This window comes from Culex quinquefasciatus, chromosome 3, assembly GCF_015732765.1.
Source record: "Culex quinquefasciatus strain JHB chromosome 3, VPISU_Cqui_1.0_pri_paternal, whole genome shotgun sequence".
Taxonomy (NCBI): domain Eukaryota; kingdom Metazoa; phylum Arthropoda; class Insecta; order Diptera; family Culicidae; genus Culex; species Culex quinquefasciatus.
In genome coordinates, this window is record NC_051863.1 from 170,458,674 (window position 1) to 170,478,878 (window position 20,205).

A 20,205-nucleotide genomic window follows, 5' to 3' on the forward strand; every position below is an offset into this window, starting at 1 on the left:
CGTTGCAAAACTTGATTTTTTCAGCACTCTTCGTATTTATCCAACTCGGTGAACCTCGTTGGATAAATATACGACTCGTGCTGAAAAAATCCTCTTTTTGCAACTTGTTACATAAACTACTATTATGTTAATTTTTCAAAAGGTGTACAAACTTTTTTTGCACCTTTTTTGATTTCTGTAATAGTATTTGTTATATGAATTTTTATGGAAATCATCTTTTCATGAGCTTTTTATAGCCAAATGTTCGGCATGAGTTTCTGAACAAAACGTAGTACTAGGTTTCTGTCAAACTTTAAATTGTTTACAAGTTTAATCACAAAATGTGCATAGTGACCAAGGGGTGTAAATACTTTTTTTTACATACTGTATGGTCCAAATAATGTATAAAAGCAACATGGGAAACATGAAAACCGTTCCGTATGACCATAAAGCAACAAAAATATCCCAGACGTTGCATCCTTCCCAGCTGCGTCTGCCCCTAGAGTAGCAGAAACGTTTATCATCACTTCAGCACGTTTGAAATTTGTGACTATTACATTCACGATGCACTGCTGCCTGCTGTTTCTTGCCATTTCCGTTATGAAGGCCAGGATTTATGGATTTTGATCAGTGTGGTGGCCACACTCTGGTCACTCTCAACGGGAAGGGGGAAGGTGCTGTCGTTGACATGTGCAATTGATGTCGTGCCGTTATCTGGGTCACCACCGATTGAGGATTAAAGTTGAGGGATTTGAGAAGCTGCTACAATGCTTGTTTGATTTTTTGAGTAATTATTTGTTGAAATTAATTTAAAAATGTGTTTGGACAGATATAAAAAATATATTTCTTTATTTATCATCGATCGATTGCACGACTTATTCAAGAGCATTTGGCAAATAAAAAGTTAAGAGTGTCAATATCGAACCTGGGTTGCACTCACACTTACAAACTCTGTGACAACGACGTCTCCGTAACTAACAAGTGTTGCTGGTTGGTTCACAGCATTGATGTATCGCGAAACGCCTCTCAAGAGCCACGAAATTGTAATTACGTACACTGTGAATTAAAACATGCTGATAAATTTGAAAATAAGTGTATTGTTGTACTTACCAATCCACCCAGCAAATATTAGATAAAGCGCTCTTTCCACTTCTGAAATGTCAACAAACATTCCACGAAAATATTTAAACAGTATTATGAATACTATTAAGTCTATAATTGACATTATAAAGAAAAAGAGGTCGTACAGTGAAACAAGAATGGCGGATTTCTGAAAAAGTAATCTTTGCAATAGAAATTCAAACAACTTAGAACTAGACTTACATAGACAATTGCAATTTCGAAAATAGCAGCGGCAACCACGTAAATGACACTTTGTGTAAATGGTGCACAAAGGGACAGCATAATGTGTTCAAAATTTCCTTTATCAAACCAAAACGCTATCGCCAGCTGAACATCAATTCTATCCACAACAGTTGCAATGATCGTACCGGTAGCATCTAAAAACAAACAAAACAAAAACACATGTTTCACAAAATTTACATCAAACGCTTGAACCGCTCACTTTTGTCCAATTTTATCGCTATTATTACACCCAGCGAAACCAGGAACATTACCCAGGCGTAGAGCCGGCCTAAAGTGCGAAATGATTTGAGGGACACCATTCTGCTGTGAAAACTACAATCTAACTAACGGAAGCGTAAGCTAGTTACGGTTAATGAATCACGCACGTTATCGATCTGTTGATCTAACACTTGAGATTGATAAACGTCAACTGTAGTGTAACCTTGAATTCAATTTCATTTCATTGAAAATTGCTGATAAAGTTAATTATATGGCAGCAAATTTATACCAAAAGATTAATTGGACATGTCTCATTTTCAAAATACAGAACAACTTAATCCCAAAAAAAAAAAAAGATCGGAAAATTTCCCAAATGTTTGACTTTTTTACATTGAAATTCGAAGAATATTTGCCTATCTATCTTTTTTGAAAAATTAAATCTTATTGGATGACATTTAGAAAAACTTGACTATGACAATTTTTATTCTTTGAGAGGCTTGAAACTTAGCAACTAATTGTCCAATTTTAAATCACCAAAAACGAACATTATAACGATCATTTTCAGACACTCGAAAATAGTAGATTTTTTTAGTCAGAAATGATTTTCGTAGAGTATAACAGAATGTTGTCTCCAGTGAATATTTTTCAGAATGTTATTTTTTTTTCATTTTTAAAATCCGACGTTCAACTATAAAATATAATATATTATGGGACTTAATTTTAAAAAACCTTGAAACCACATTGTAAGAATTCAAAAAAAGAGTTGCCAAGGAAGCATGAATAATAATTTGTTTCTTCTCATGAGTCCATTACTCATAGAAACAAAAAAAGCTATATAAAGTCTTACATCAAGCACATCTACACGGAGAAAAAAGAGTTCCCAAAATCGTGAACAAGCGTTCATGAAAATAGGAACCACGAACAAAGTGTTCAAATCTCATGGTACGATTTCGAAAAACGTACCATGGAATTTGAACACTTTGTTCGTGGTTCCCAATTTCATGAACGCTTGTTCACGATTTTAGGAACTCTTTTTTCTCCGTGTAACAATTTACAGTTGGGTCATTCTAACATTGCATTATTTGCCGAGCCACGAGTTTAGAAAAGAACAGTGACACTGGGCTGTTTATTTTGATGATTTCATTCTACTGTCCCATTAGGGTGTAATAACAAAATCAATTTCCCAGCCCAGCAATTTTTCAGTTCCTTTTGGGGTCCTAAACAACTCCCCAAAGTTTGAGAAAGTTTGGTTAAATTTTCAATTTTTTTTTATTTTTCTATTTTTAAAATCCACGTTTCACGCTACCGTAAACCGGGGTGACTTTGATAAGATTTCAATTTGTTTTTGGAATATTTTTCATCAGGTAAGATTTTCTCAAGATTATTAATTTTAAAACATGTACTGGGGTAGGCCACACAAAGTCTATGCACTATTTTGGAAAAAAAAGTGTTTTCAATAGTGTTTGGAAAAATAACTACGTTAAAAAATTTTAGGGACTTTGATATTCATAGTTTTTCTTGTTAAAATCATATTTAAGATGTTCAAACTTTATTTGTACGTTAAATGTACCATCACTAAAGTACCTGATATAGTTTTTAAGAAAAAAAATCAATGTTTATATTTAGTTTGTTAAAATGACGGAATTTTGCCTGAAATTTGTTAAAACTACTTTTGTTTATAAAATTATCGATTTATGTTGCGTTTTATACTGAATTCGAAGCACGAATCACTAGTTTTCACATTCTTCACATTCATCTACTGAAATTGCCTATAAATTTGGAGATGTTTTTTAATTGTGTTTCAAAAACACATATTTTATATTATTTACAAACTTATTCAACCTTCTCCTAGTGGAAAATTGTCCAAATAATCAGAAAATTCATTCCGTTTTCCGATTCAAAATCATGTTCATTGAGAAATTCATGAAACTTTGAGAAGTTTAAAATAATTACATTCATCAACATTTTCTCAACTATAGTTAACTAACTTTTTTAACTTTTCAAAATTTTATGAAAAGTTCTTCTTGAGGTACTTTGAACACTTCTCTACTACGGTCAGTATGATAATAAACCATTCCGTACGTATTTTAATTGTACTCTTCATTTCGCAAACCTATCAAAGTCACCTCGTTTAACGGTATATTAAAACCGGATTCATATTCGGTTGCTCTGGAATGTGCTCTACAACTTTCCCGAAGAGAGTTTGGTGCTAACTTGCTCCTGAAAAAAAAAGATACAGCGTGTTCGAAACTCGTCTAAAACGTGATTTTCGAACAAAAAACACGTTTTAGACGAGTTTTGAACACGCTGCATCTTTTTATAGGAGCAAGTTATCACCATACTCTCTTCGGGAAAGTTGTAGAGCACATTCCAGAGCAACCGAATATGAATCCGGTTTTAATATAGCGTGAAACTTGGATTTAAAAATATCAAATCCAAAAAACTGGTTTTCCCCTTAAAATTTATATGGAAAATTGAATAGTTTTGCGCAAAGTGGGGACTTAACCTAAACTTAATTTTTCTAAAACTTTGGGTAGTTGTTAAGGACCCCAATTGGAACTGAAAAGTTGTTGTGCTCACTAAATTTGAACAACTTTATTTTTTTCCATACAACCATATTACACCCTACTGTCCCATTAGGGTGTAATATCAAAATCGATTTTCCAGCACAGCATTATTTTAGTTCCTTTTGGGGTCCTAAACTGCCTATGATCGCATAAATGTCCCATATGCATTTTCATCACTTTAGAGTTATTGATGCAGTTTGGTTCAAAATCGTGTGCTCTTTCAAAAGAGCCTATAACATCCAGTACTTTGTTCTAGAAATCAGGAGGAAATCCAGTTTTTTCGTGAAAACTTAACACGTAGCCTTATGTGTGGGACAAACTTCAAATGCGTTTTTCTCAGCTTGCTGTTTTTGCATATGGGACATTTATGCGAACATGGGCAGTAAACAACTCCCCAAAGTTTGGGAACGATTGGTTTAGTCCTCACTTTGCGCAAAGCGATTAAATTTTCGATACAAATTTGTATGGGAAAAATCATTTTTTTGAATTTTGATATTTAAAAAATCCAAGTTTCACGCTATACTAAACCCGGATTCATATTCGGATGCTCTGGAATGTGCTCTACAACTTTCCCCAATAGAGTATGTTGATAACTGGCTCCTGAAAGAAGATACAGCGTTCTCAAAACTCGTCTTTTTTCGATAAAAAAAAAACACGTTTTAGACGAGTTTTGAACACGCTGTATCTTTTTATAGGAGCAAGTTAGCACCATACTCTCTTCGGGAAAGTTGTAGAGCACATTCCAGAGCATCTGAATATGAATCCGGTTTTGATATAGCGTGATACGTGGATTTTTTAAATATCATGATTAAAAAAAAATATTTTTCCCATACAAATTTGTATGGAAAATTTAATAGTTTTGCGAAAAAGTGGGGACTTAACCAATCGTTACCAAACTTTGGGGAGTTGTTAAGGACCCTACAAGAAATCAAAAAGTTGCTGTGCTAGCTAAATTTGGACAACTTTATTTTTTTCCATACAACCATATTACACCCTACTGTCCCATGTCTGTGCATTTTTACCCTTCAGAGTGATAACGTTTCAAATGATAGGATTTGATAATATTTGTTTCTCTTTATTCTGAGATAACGTTTTAAAATGTAACTCAAAAAGCTTAAGTTTGCTCTGACAAATGAAAAAATAGAAGCATAAAATTTTAAATGATACTTTCAAATCAAATCAGCTTGATCTGAATTCACTTTGTTTAAATGGCTTAATTACAGTCGAAAAGAATCCACAACATAAAACTGTTGAAGTTTTTTTTAGTCTATTCCATTGTGTGTTCAAATAATTATGGTGGGAAGCATTGCGGAAAGCTTGCCTGTGTCGTGTAATTAAAAGTCAATCAAACTTCTTTTGTTAGTATGCCTCGGAGGAAGTGACGAGGTCAGTAGGGGTAAATTTGAGTGTTATTCAAAATTTCTATATGGGAAGCGGCAAATTTTACCCATGAGATAAAAAAAAACTTATTTATAAGATTGATTGTTTTGCTCATTTTACTCCATTAACCCCTGCTTGAATACCAACTTCTTGGAAGGAAAATCCTTGGAGGATTTTATGGGATTCCTCACGGTAGCAACGACCGCTTGCGATATTGATCCACCGATGGCTTGCGTCCCGCACGTGGGCATCATCGATTAATGAGATTTTAAACACCTCCCCAGAGAGACACTTTAAAGCTACTTTGATACGATCTCCCCAGTTTTCAAAGGCTCTAATTGAGCACGCACAGAAATGTGGTCGACCCCACATTTAATTGGCCAATTAATTTTCAAGAACTCCAGCGATTTAGTGCTGCAATTTCCCGCACTAAATTTAGTACTGAAAAATTCACTGAAAATTGCTTGTGCTCTCAATTGGCGGGGAGTTATTTTCCAACCAATATTGATGGGGTTCATCGATATGTTGTGTACAAAGTGGGAACGAACAAAAAAAAAACAACAAAATATTCACCACAATTCAGGGCATGATCGCAATTACCACGTACGTTTTTCATTATATCGCGCCGAACGTGAACAACGGACGTTAAATTTATTATCCTTTTCAATTATGGCCCAATTAATCGAGGGAAATCGATACGGTGGGCGTCAGTTCGTGGGAAGAACAAACATCCGCTGCAGAGAATATTTTAGGGGAAAATTTGATTAATAATTAAAATTAACGGTACACTTCAACCATAGATTTTGCACCCAGATTTTTGTTACAGACATTTTAGTATCTTCAAAACTACGGGAACTATCGATATGATTTTTTATTCATCCCCTAAATTACTGTCTTCAAAGTTATTTACGACAAAGTTACACGATTTTTACAATCAAATTCTTGCAGGATTGGGTCCGTAAGTTTGACAAATTTGGAATAAGAAGACAACAACTTCCTTGGCTGCTGTGCACCCTTAAAGAAATTCTTTTGAAATTTTCTCCAACTCCAACATCGACTAATATAAAGCAAGAAGGGCTTCCTTTTTCCCCTTTATTTTATTTTTCGAGTTGAAAAAAAAACTGAATCACTTATTAGTCAAAGGCATCCATAGTAGAGGAAAAAAAGAGAGAACCAAAGAAAGGATTCAATCGGTCCGGGAACACGGACGTGACCAATCAATTAGCGTTTGTTTGCCAACCTTCTTCAGTCGTGGACCACAGCTCTCAACGAAAAGAGAAACGTTGATTGGGACAGTATTATGGCCAGCGTTGGTTGGAAATTCTTAAAGAAATTGATAATTTTTTTCTATAAAATCGTGTATAAGGAAATAAAAGACATGTCTTTTGTTTAATACAAAAAGTTATTTTTCAATACTTGCCTTAGATAATTCTGAACAAAAAACAATTGAATCATGGAAATTGCAACAAAATTTAAAGAGAACCGATCCTACGAGAATCCCACAAAGCACTGAGTGGCCTTTTTAAGGGAAGAGATTATTGCGAGGCTTCCCTATTTTCTTCAAATGCACCACCACGAAGATGGCCACGCTGGGACCGTACCGACCGTGTCCTGAGCCGTGTAGTTCCAGTCAACCGTGGACTACGCTGGCAAAGTATCACACCAAAGGAGAACCCCACTGGGAGGGCAGAGTACACTAAACTGTTTGCACAAGGAAACGAAGCGGTAGGAGTTGGAAAGTAATTTAAAATTACCCCAAACAAAAGAGAGAAAAGGGGGAGAAATGTTGCAAAAATAAGTTCAAAGTTTACGTTAATAAACGAAATTGAAATTGAGATTCAGTTTGAAAACCATCGTTACAAACAGTTTGCAATCAGAAGCACACGAAACATAAATTAAATCCCTTCAAAAGAAGGGTTTACCCCAGAATCCAAACAAGGGCTTGCTACTAATTGGATAAGGTTAGCCCTTTTCCCAATCAACAGTGCAGAATCCGCAAATCGTGCTGCTCTTCGCACATTGCAATTGGATTATATTTCATATCGGAAACATTTCCCACCCAACTCTCATACCATCGAAATGCAACAACAGAAAACCCTTTTGTGAAAATTCCGACCGAGACCGGCTTTCGCATAAATCTCTGCGATTGCTCTTAAGTTTGCTTAATATTAATGTATGGATGGATGCTCGTTTTTGCTCTTTTCCCAACCGGAACCAGCACCGACTGCTGCTGCTGCTGCTAAATCCAGCTTAGTTCCCAAGTAACATTTTTTCCCAGGAGTTCTACAAGAGCTCTTCAAGATAGCTACAGCATAGCAGTTTGGACCGCGGTAGGATAAAATTCTCTTCAAGTACTCTTCCAAACTCCTGAAGAAGTTTTGAAGAGAGTTTTATCCTACCGCGGTCCAAACTGCTATGCTGTAGCTATCTTGAAGAGCTCTTGTAGAACTCCTGGAAAAAAATGTTACTTGGGTTGCTCCGGATCGGATCAGTTTTCCGGAGAACTTTGCGAGCACTGCTGCAGGTTGCAGGTTCCATCCCACCACGTGTTTTACTGTGTTTGCAGAAGTTGAACCTTTGACTCCCCGGCGGCTCGCAAGGACGACACGCATGTACCGAGCTAAAAGTTGCTTGGTTTTGCCGAGTTTGCAGCTTGTCCTGCAACTATGGGGCACTAGGGTGGTCTTTTAGATTCTACTTTCAAAACATAACTTCATCCCCCTGTTTTGTAGGTTGATGGGACATTTTTCTCATTTTCTATTTAATCTAAAATATATCATAGCAGGGTTGCCAGATCATCAAAATGATCTAAAGGTGAAAAAACTCACTGTTTTATCTGCTTCAGTATCGTAATGCTATAATCGTGCTCTAAAAATGAACATTTCACAGATAGCTCGTATCCTCCCGAGCATGGGTAAATAACAAGGGAAATGCGTAATAATACCTTTCTCTGATATCAATACCAAATTTTGGTATTCCTGGACCCTTTAAAATTTGTCTTAAGGATTATGCAAGAGCAAAATTTGGTATCATACCAATTTAAGGTATTGTTTTGATATTGCAAAATTGCAGAATTTGTCAATGGTCGAACACCACATTTTGGTATTCTTTTGGTATTACAGTATTTTATCAAATTCCTTTGAAACTGTGGGAAATTTTTGACCAATTTCGATAAAATAATTAATTCTGCGCTAAAATGATGTCTCAAAGCGAATGCTTTCATTGAAAACCGGAAATTTTAAACTTGATTTTAAACATTTTTGATATACCCCCTTAAGAAATGACTTGAAATTGTAAAACAAAATCCAAGTCAGAATGGCACATTTTGGTATTATTTTGGTATTAAAGTGTTTTATTAAATTCCTCTGAAACTATGGGAAAATTTTGACCAATGTTGACAAAATAATCAATTTTGCGCTAAAATGACTTGAAACCCAAAAATGTTAAAGCTGATTTTCAATTTATTTTTAAGATTTTTTTAAATCGTTGAAATTTCTCTAAGTCGGGATAACCAAATACCACCAAAAACCAACCAAAAATACTACCAAAAACGAGTCAATCGACAGATTATTGGATTTAGGGGAATTTCAATCCAGTTTCACCTTATTTTTCAATCTTGTTATTTTTCAGAAGCTTCAATACTTCAGATTTTTCATGTTTCTAACATAACAATTTAACATTATCGGTGCCAGAATTTGACATTTTCTACCTATTTTGAACATTTTTTTGATTCAAATGCACGAGCTTAGGTGAAAACCGAAAAAAAAACAGTAAATATTTATTTGAGTGAAAAATTAAAGTTCAACCTTTTCCAGGCCAGAAATCAAATAAACTCTCAAAATTTTAAAACCATTTGAGTAATTGTCTACAAAATCGGTTTCTTTTAGGATTTATTTTTTTTTTATTTTTTAATCCTGCTGAAACTTTTTTGGGTGCCTTCGGTATGCCCAAAAGAAGCCATTTTGCATCATTAGTTTGTCCATATAATTTTCCATACAAATTTGGCAGCTGTCCATACAAAAATGATACATGAAAATTCAAAAATCTGTATCCTTTGAAGGAATTTTTTGACCGATTTGGTGTCTTCGGCAAAGTTGTAAGTATGGATAAGGACTACACTGAAACAAAGATTTTTTTTATAAAGACTAACATTTCAAAAGAGCCAAACATTCAATACTAGGCCCTTGTGAAACAATAGGCATGATTAAAAAAAATAAATATTGTTTTCGGAAAGATCGAAAAATTTCACGAATGTTTTTTATATTATTAACACTGAATATCGAACCATACGTTGCCGAGATATTGACATTAGAAAATGGGTGGTTGTTTTGGTAAGACTTAAAAAACATCAATTTCCCTGTTTTTTAATCTTTGCATGGCAATATCTCAGCAACTAAGGGTCGTATCAACAAAAAAAATCACAGTTTTTTTTTAAATATTTTTTTTCAATATTGCACACACATAAACATAAAATTAAAAAAAAAATTAATAACTGCGACTATTTTCATAAAAGTTACCTAAAATGGCTATAACTTGAAAACGGTCCACACTCAAAATTTCACTAGAGTACTTTTTCATTGCAAATTCGATTTTGCATCAAAAATTAAGTTAAAAAATGTTTGCGACCAATATTTCGATTTTTCCAAAAAATCAGTATTGATTCAAAAATTCATAACTCGCTAAATGGTTTTTTGCACAACCTGGAAATTTCTGAAAAGTTGGCATTTTATCTCCTCTAAAACATATCAGAAATTGAAAAAAAATAAAGATAGTGTTTTTTTAAATCAAGTTTTAGTGACAAAAGTGTAGTCGTTATCCATACCTACAACTTTGCCGAAGACACCAAATCTATCAAATAGTTCCTTCATAAGATACAGATTTTTAAAATTTTCATATATCATTTTTGTATGGACAGATGCCAAATTTGTATGTAAAATTCTATAGACAAACTAATGATGCAAAATGGCTTCTTTGGACAGACCGAAGGCACCAAAAAAGGTACAGCCGGATTAAAAAGTACAAAAATAGAAATACCGAAATCTCTCAGAATTGCTCATTTGAAATAATTCATATTCTTCCCATTCATAACAATGAGATATTGTCGGCCAGATTTTTGTTCACTACTTAGAAAGATTTTTTTGAAATTTCCTGAAAAGTGTCCACGTGGTTTATGGATGTTCCCATTTTTATTTTATTTTATTTTTTTTATGACAAAAACCCACAACTTCTGAGCCATAGAAAAGAACGGAAAAAAATGTTGCCATCGAGTGTTTTTTAGATTGTTTTTTTTTTTCAGTACAAATTTTTATTAAATTGTTTTTAAGTCAGTTTTTATGTAAAATCAACTTGCAATCGAAAAGTACGGTGCTACTGTTTTCGAGAGATAGCCACTTATGATTTGATATAAATCAAAAAAAAAATACAGCTTCTCGATTTAAAAAAAAAGTGTCAATGAGTGTCCATGTCAGAATTTTTTTCGAAGAGTACACAAAATTTGCAATATTGTACAACGAAAATTCACTAAAACTCAAAATATTTTTTAATCAACTCAAACGTGTTGAAAATGATTACAATCGCAGAACAATGACCTTAAATTGTTTTCAGATGATTACACAATAGGGTGCCCAGAATATGGAACTTTTTTTCAAAACCTCACTCCACAAGCTGAATATTGTTCCTTGACCTATTTTAGGACTCTGGGCCAAATATGAGCAAAATCGGTTATCATTTACCCGTTGATACTCGGAAGTGAAGTTTGTATTGGAAAAATTGAAAAAATGTATGGAAAACTCAAGATTCTTACGGTTTGGTCTGCACGGTGCGCTTCTCCATCCAAATATTCCCAAAAGTGAGATTCTTATTGAAAATGTAATGCTCTACAACTTTGTAGAACATACCAAAGCTGTAAAACTCGATCCTGAAAAGTTACTAGCGATTTGAAAAAGTCATTTTTGCATGAAAAACATTTTTTTCGCCAACTTACGGCTCGGGTATCAATGAGTTAATCTCATCCAATTTCGCTCAAAATTTACACGGATGCTTAAAATAACCCAAAAAACCGTTTTTCGCTTGTGGAGCATTTTTTCTGGGCATTGAAATTTTCATTAAAAAACATTTTCTTGCCCTATGATTTTTTTGGTAGGATTCGTTAAAAATAATATTTTTTTATAATTTGAAGATTTGAAAAGGTTTGAATTAATTTGACGATTCCCAACTTCGACAAATTCATTTCTTGTGATATTTAGTACCGTCATCAGGGGTGACAGTGGGCCTAGGAAATGAGGGTCATACAAATTTATGCAGTTTTGTATGACCCAATCTCACCTCTAGTCCCAATGTCACCCCTGATGACGGTACATTTAGATGTAACGTTTTATAATAAAGATTTTTTTTAAATTATTTTCAACGTGGACTAGTCACAGATTTCTTTTAAAAAAGTTTTATTTCAAACAAGAAACCAGAATTAGATTTACTATTTATAAGAAAATGCATCAATTAAAATTTTTAAATATACGTCGAATCTCACCATTCAATATCTGTTCAACCTTACATCCCTTTTGTCGTAGAGGACTCATTTCATGGTGCTAATAATTTCTCATTTCGTCTGAATCCTTTTGTTATCACCCTGACCTGCATCAAAAACTCCCAAGAAGAGCGTTGTGGGTGGGTACTTCAGCTGACGAAAAGCAAACAAAACAAAACGGAAGGCCCTTTCATAAGGTAATCATAATGTAAACCATCCCCTGCCTCCCCTTGAGTCCAAGCGCACCGTTGTCACCTAAAGTCGGAGAGGAGATAACCTTTGGTGCAAAGATGTTGGCCTCGCGCAAACAGAACAGAAGGACAACGGACACACAATATCCTGCGGGCCAAAGTTCCAGACAACGGTAGCAAAAACCAGAAATCTTTTTTCTTGGCATGCTTTGTTTGGAAAACACGCGACGTAGAAATTTATGTTTTTGGTGAAATTTTTTTTTACAATTTTTAAATTACCGCAGTCTCATCTGCGCTAAGCTGAATAGGTACAACACAGAGTAACACAGAGTTAACACTGCCTCTTGATTTTTGGTTCAACTTTGTGGTATATCGCAGGTACATCGAATGCCTGCTACCAGCAAACCTTATGGAGCCAAAAAATTAAATGACTTTTCTTCGAACTGGTAACTCTGGGTTACTCTGTGGGTACAATGTGTTTGCTTTTGACAAAACGATCTAATCAGATATCTTTGGTTTGTCCAATAAAAGTCAAATTGTTGCGTGAAATGAAGTCCCTTCACACCACAACCTCCCCTAACCTAGTAACAATGAATTGGGCATAGGCTTCTCCGCAAGAGCCTCATTTCCCATCAGATATCAATTGCAGCACACGTGGAGTGCGTACCAAAATTGAGCAAATATGTATTACCCCATCACCACCGGGAGCCGACTCAGCAAGCAGAGGGAAGCAGAATTTCGGGCCGAGATTCCGGAACGTACGTACGGATTACCATGCCAGTTGATGGCCGACGGCCCGACGCCGGTAAATATCCGGCTAATGGGAGGGACATTACGCCTTCTGGATAATGTGCACGGGTTCGTCCGGTGGTGATTTGCATAAATCGATTAATGGAGATGGCATGTTTGGTTTCGGGAAGGATCGGAAGGCTTTTGGGGCACGTAGTAGATCCAGGTTAGGTTTGACCAAGTGGACGATTGACGGTGGACAGGATGTCAGTTTATCGCACTTTGCATAAATTGACATCACCTAATTTACTTAGCATGGCTGAAACGAACGATTAAAAATGTTGATGGAAACATGCAACTGTTCCATGAGTTCAGAAAGTTTTCCAATTTTACTTGGTTTTTTGTTTGTAATTTAAATTAGGTAAATGTGATTATTTTGATTTCCTGTATGCCTTTTCAAACTGCGCAATTGCAGCTGATCATTATACAATTTAATCCACTGTTACTAGAGTATTTTTTATTCTCACAAATTAATTCAGACTGAGCAATAAAAAAGAATAAAGTGAAAATTTTAATGAAAGGGAATTTCAAATGTATTATAAACAATTATCTAACTTTTTGCCATTTTTTCACGATATTTTTTATTTTCTTTGGTGAAATTTTGACTATCGATTCCTTGTGTTCAAGTAAGCCAACTCGCATCATTGATTTTTGCTTCCTCACCTTACTGAGGAAAGGCTATAAAATCACTCGAAAAATGAACTTTTGAATTAGACCTCCTAGACCTACCTTCATTTGTACATATCAATCCAGAATCACCAGCAAAGCAAATGTCTGTGTGTTTGGCTGTATGTAGACTAGGGTGCCCAGAATATGGGACTTTTTCTCAAAACCTCGCTCCACAAGCTGAATATTATTCCTTGAGCTATTTTAGGACTCTGGGCCAAATATGAGCAAAATCGGTCAACATTTACCCATTGATACTCGGAGGTGAAGTTTGTATGGGAGCAATTCTCTACGAAATCGGTCTTTTTTCTTCAATTTTAATTTTTGTATTTTTTAATCCGACTGAAACTTTTTTGGTGCCTTCGGTATGCCCAAAGAAACCATTTTGCATCATTAGTTTGTCCATAAAATTTTCCATACAAATTTGGCAGCTGTCCATACAAAAATGATGTATGAAAATTCAAAAATCTGTATCTTTTGAAGGAATTTTTTGATCGATTTGGTGTCTTCGGCAAAGTTGTAGGTATGGATACAGACTACACTGAAAAAAAAATGATACACTGTAAAGAAAATTTGGTGATTTTTTTATTTAACTTTTTATCACTAAAACTTGATTTGCAAAAAATCACTATTTTTAATTTTTTGTATTTTTTGATATATTTTAGAGGACATAAAATGCCAACTTTTCAGAAATTTCCAGGTTGTGCAAAAAATCTTTGACCGAGTAATGATTTTTTTAATCAATAATGATTTTTTCAAAAAATCGAAATATCGGTCGCAAAAAATTTTCAACTTCATTTTTCGATGTAAAATCAGATTTGCAATCAAAAAGTACTTTATTAAAATTTTGATAAAGTGCACCGTTTTCAAGTTATGGCCATTTTTAGGTAACTTTTTTGAAAATAGACGCAGTTTTTCATTTTTTAAAATAAGTGCACATGTTTGCACACTTTTGGAACAAATATTTTTGAAGAGCTGAGAAAATTCTCTATATTTTGCTTCTTCAGACTTTGTTGATACGACCTTTAGTTGCTGAGATATTGCAATGCAAAGGTTTAAAAACAGGAAAATTGATGTTTTCTAAGTCTCACCCAAACAACCCAGCATTTTTTATTGACGATATCTCAGCAAGTAATGGTCCGATTTTCAATGTTAATATATGAAACATTTGTAAAATTTGCCGATCTTTTCGAAAACAATATTTTCAAAATTTTTAAATCAAGACTAACATTTTAAAAGGGCGTAATATTGAATGTTTGGCCCTTTAGAAATGTTAGTTTTGTTATGAAAATTTTGAAAATATTGTTTTCGAAAAGATCAGCAAATTTTACAAATGTTTCATATATTAACATTGAAAATCGGACCATTACTTGCTGAGATATCGACAATAAAAAATGGTGGGTTGTTTGGGTGAGTGCACTAATTTAAAAAAAATGAAAAACTGCGACTATTTTAAAAAAGTTACCTAAAAATGGCCATAACTTGAAAACGGTGCACTTTATCAAAATTTTAATAAAGTACTTTTTGATTGCAAATTTGATTTTACATCGAAAAATGAAGTTGAAAATTTTTTGCGACCGATATTTCGATTTTTTGAAAAAATCATTATTGATTAAAAAATTCATTACTCGGTCAAAGATTTTTTGCACAACCTGGAAATTTCTGAAAAGTTGGCATTTTATGTCCTCTAAAATATATCAAAAAATATAATAAATCACCAAATTTTCTTTACAGTGTATCATTTTTTTTCAGTGTAGTCTGTATCCATACCTACAACTTTGCCGAAGACACCAATCGATCAAAAAATTCCTTCAAAAGATACAGATTTTTGAATTTTCATACATCATTTTTGTATGGACAGCTGCCAAATTTGTATGGAAAATTTTATGGACAAACTAATGATGCAAAATGGCTTCTTTGGGCATACCGAAGGCACCGAAAAAGTTTCAGTCGGATTAAAAAATACAAAAAAAAATCGAATGACTGAAATCCTAGAGAACTGCTCATGGGAAAAATCGAAAAAATGTATGGAAAATCCAAATTTCTTACGGTTTGTTCTGCAGGGTGCGCTACTTCCACCCAAAAGTGAGATTCTCAATGGAAATTTAATGCTCTTCAACTTTGTAGAACACACCAAAGCTGTAAAACTCGATCCTGAAAAGTTATTTGCGATTTAAAAATGTCATTTTTGTATGAAAAACAATTTTTTCACCAACTTTAAGCTCGGGTATCAATGGGTTAATCGCAACCAATTTCACTCAAAATCTGCACAGATGCTTAAAATAACCCAAAAAACCGTTTTCCGCTTGTGGAGCAGGGGGTCATTTTTTCTGGGCACCCTAATGTAGACATGTGTACCGAAACAATGTCACTGGAATATCTCGTCACTGACTGAGCCGATTTTAACCGTATTGGCCTCATTCGATTTGTCTTGGGGTCCCATAAGTCCTTATTGAAATTTATAAGATTTAGTAAAGCACATCAAAAGTTATGCTTAAAAAACTGTTGCATACAAAAATGGGTGGTTTTTGCATGAAAACCTGCCATTTTATATATTTTTAGAAAGGTTCTGAAATGACCTTTCTTGTGGGTTAAGAATTTTCAAGAGCTGACTTATCTATCTAAAATTATAAGCAATTTAAAAAATGCTCTGAATTTACATAACCTCAATCTATTTCGCCACGGTGGTGTATGTACAATCTTGACAAAAAATCTGTAGGCAATCTGTTTTTTTTTACTCATCACTTATTTTTATTAGGACCTCTTTGGTTCTGCGATCACGTTTGGGGCGATCCATAAACCATGTGGACACTTTAGGGGGGTTGAAATCACTCTATAAATGAGAGGAAAGCATCAACCACCGAAAGGTGGATTGATTAACGTTTTTTTATACAAGTTTCCATATAAATTTGGGGGTTATCTTAACAAAAGTTTGTAAAAATGTATGATTTAAGATTCAATTTTGCATCGAAAAAATAATTTTAAAAAATCGAAAGTATTTTTAAAACATTATAAATTTACTTTCTTAAATCATAGGGTGGATGTACCTATTTTGGACATACAAACAAAATCTGTATCAGCATCAGCCAAATCTAATACAAACTATATTTTTCCCATAACTTCACTGCTGGCCAGTGCCAGCACATTACAAAATAAACTTTAAAAATCATATTACTGGTATAAGACTTTCTAGGCCCAGTAAAAAAAAAATTTAACCCAAAAATGACGAACTTCTCGTCACAGTGTCCTGATGCAAACAATGGTCGAGCTCGAGCTGTTACAGCCCTGCGAAGTATGTTGGCTGACATATCGGGCGGTCAGTAAAAAAAACCAGCTAGAAGTCGCCTGATAAAAAACTTTTGCTAGAAAGAGATAGGAAACCTGATGCAAACAAACCTCCAGCTGTAATGTAAACATACTTTGAATGTGTTGGTAAAATTCTGACTAGAAAGCCTTATACCTATTTTGGAGCTACTGAGTAGCTCTATTTATGTTTGATGTATTGTCAATAACTTCTTCAAGCTAGTCTAGTTGCATAGTACATAGTTTTGTATCAGAAATCTCAAAGCACGACCGGCTCCCTGGCTTAATGATTACGGCTTCTGCCTCACAAGCAGAAGGTTCAGGGATCAAATCCCGGTCGGTACCTTTGAAATTTGGATTCAGGAATTTGAACTTTGAATATGAACAAAAACGAAAATGAATCAGGTGGGATTCGAACTCACACCTTCGGATTGGTGGTCTGGGACGCTAAGCAGTCGGCCATCACAAGGTTAACACTATAGCAGTGAATTGATCCGTAGTGTTAAAACATGTTATCTTCTCATATTAAATACGCGCTGATCTCTGATTTGCCTGAAGGGATTGGAAGTCTAAATATAGATCGAGTTTCCTTCAGATGCTTGCTTCCATGTTTAGGCGGGGCCGAACAATGCCCAGCGACCTCGGAATTGGACCGCAAGGAGCTCTGTCATTCTGAAACGGGTCGTTGGAAGCAGCGCGAGGGCTATCACCACCACCCGGGACTGAGATAAGTTGTATCAGCATTCGGCATATGAGCAATTCTCTGAGATTTCGGTCGTTCGATTTTTTTTGTATTTTTTAATCCGGCTGAAACTTTTTTGGTGCCTTTGGTATGCCCAAAGAAGCCATTTTGCATCATTAGTTTGTCCATAAAATTTTCCATACAAATTTGGCAGCTGTCCATACAAAAATGATATGTGAAAATTCAAAAATCTGTATCTTTTGAAGGAATTTTTTGATCGATTTGGTGTCTTCGGCAAAGTTGTAGGTATGGATATGGACTACACTGAAAAAAAATGATACACGGTAAAAAAAATTTGGTGATTTTTAATTTAACTTTTTGTCACTAAAACTTGATTTACAAAAAACACTATTTTTAATTTTTTTTATTTTTTGATATGTTTTAGAGGACATAAAATGCCAACTTTTCAGAAATTTCCAGAATGGGCAAAAAATCTTTGACCGAGTTATGATTTTTTGAATCAATAAAGATTTTTAAAAAAAAATCGAAATATTGGTCGCCAAAATTTTCAACTTCATTTTTCGATGTAAAATCGAATTTGCAATCAAAAAGTACTTTAGTGAATTTTTGATAAACTGCACCGTTTTCAAGTTATAACCATTTTTAGGTAACTTTTTTGAAAATAGTCGCAGTTTTTCATTTTTTTAAATTAGTGTCCATGTTTGCCCACCTTTGAAAAAAATATTTTTGAAGAGCTGAGAAAATTCTCTATATTTTGCTTTTTTGAACTTTGTTGATACGACCCATAGTTGCTGAGATATTGCCATGCAAACGTTAAAAAACAGGAAAATTCATGTTTTCTAAGTCTCACCCAAACAACCCACCATTTTCTAATGTCGATATCTCAGCAACTAAAGATCCGATTTACAATGTTAAAACATGAAACATTCGTGAAATTTTCCGATCTTTTCGAAAAAAATACTTTCAAAAATTTTAAATCAGGACTAACATTTAAAACGGGCCAAACATTCAATATTACGCCCATTTAGAATGTTAGTCTTGATTTAAATTTTTTGAAAATATTTTTTTCGGAAAGATCGGAAAATTTCACAAATGTTTCATGTTTTAACGTTGTAAATCGGATTTAAAGTTGCTGAGATATCGACATTAGAAAATGGTGGGTTGTTTGGGTGAGACTTAGAAAACATCAATTTTCCTGTTTTTTAACGTTTGCATGGCAATATCTCAGCAACTAAGGGTCGTATCAACAAAGTTCAAAAAAGCAAAATATAGAGAATTTTCTCAGCTCTTCAAAAATATTTTTTTCAAAGGTGGGCAAACTTGGGCACTAATTTAAAAAAATGAAAAACTGCGACTATTTTCAAAAAAGTTACCTAAAAATGGTTATAACTTGAAAACGGTGCAGTTTATCAAAAATTCACTAAAGTACTTTTTGATTGCAAATTCGATTTTACATCGAAAAATGAAGTTGAAAAATTTTGGCGACCAATATTTCGATTTTTTTTAAAAATCTGTATTGATTCAAAAAATCATAACTAGGTCAAAGATTTTTTGCCCATTCTGGAAATTTCTGAAAAGTTGGCATTTTATGTCCTCTAAAACATATCAAAAAATAAAAAAAATTAAAAATAGTGTTTTTTGTAAATCAAGTTTTAGTGACAAAAAGTTAAATTAAAAATCACCAAATTTTTTTTTATCGTGTATCATTTTTTTCAGTGTAGTCCATATCCATACCTACAACTTTGCTGAAGACACCAAATCGATCAAAAAATTCCTTCAAAAGATACAGATTTTTGAATTTTCACATATCATTTTTGTATGGACAGCTGCCAAATTTGTATGGAAAATTATATGGACAAACTAATGATGCAAAAAGGCTTCTTTGGGCATACCGAAGGCACCAAAACAGTTTCAGCCGTATTAAAAAATACAAAAATTAAAATTAAAGAAAAAAGACCGATTCCGTAGAGAACTGCTCATATACAAAGTCTGATACAAATAATACTTTCCCATAATTTCGCTACCGGTTAGCGGGTATTGGATTGCACACACACACACACACACACACACACACACACACACACACACACACACACACACACACACACACACACACACACAGAAATCTCAATGCACGTGGTGAAACTTTTTGATGGTTAAACCGTTTTGATATTTTTAACCACAAACAAAAAGAATACTATAGCGCAAAAGTTGTCATTTAAAAAAATTGAAGGAAAAAAAAATATTTGAAAATTGATTTTTTTTTTAAAGATTTTTTTTTTGCCGAAGGCACCAATCTATCACAAAATCTTTTCTTGAGATTAAATTTTCGAAACTTTTCGTAAATTTTTTTACTGCATACTTCTTTTTTCCTAAAATATAGGTAATGTTAGCAAAAAACCAGCCAAAGTTGACCACTGTAAAAAAAAACATTTTTAATACATTGGCTAAGTCACATGAAACATTTTTTTTAGATCGAATCTCATCTAGAGGCGGGGTTGGGTTGTAGAGGGTTAAATGGATTTGTTTGGAGATGGAGAA

General features: G+C 34.0%; 1 protein-coding gene and 1 long non-coding RNA gene across 2 annotated transcripts in view; one reads left to right on the top strand and one right to left on the bottom strand.

Annotated features, from left to right (window-relative positions):
* Positions 1 to 809: 809 nt before the first annotated feature.
* On the bottom strand, positions 810 to 1,651 carry LOC119768880. Its single transcript, XR_005278280.1, has 4 exons — positions 1,544 to 1,651; positions 1,303 to 1,478; positions 1,090 to 1,249; positions 810 to 1,035 (listed from the first exon to the last, which is right to left on the bottom strand). It is a non-coding gene; the product is annotated as an uncharacterized LOC119768880 (long non-coding RNA).
* A 5,418-nt stretch (positions 1,652 to 7,069) lies between these two features.
* The window catches only part of LOC6041452 (diuretic hormone receptor), a 148,218-nt gene continuing 135,082 nt past the window's right edge, over positions 7,070 to 20,205 (top strand). The window contains exon 1 of the mRNA XM_038261350.1: positions 7,070 to 7,180. Coding sequence (XP_038117278.1) covers positions 7,070 to 7,180 — 111 coding nt within the window. The remainder of the gene's footprint in view (positions 7,181 to 20,205) is intronic.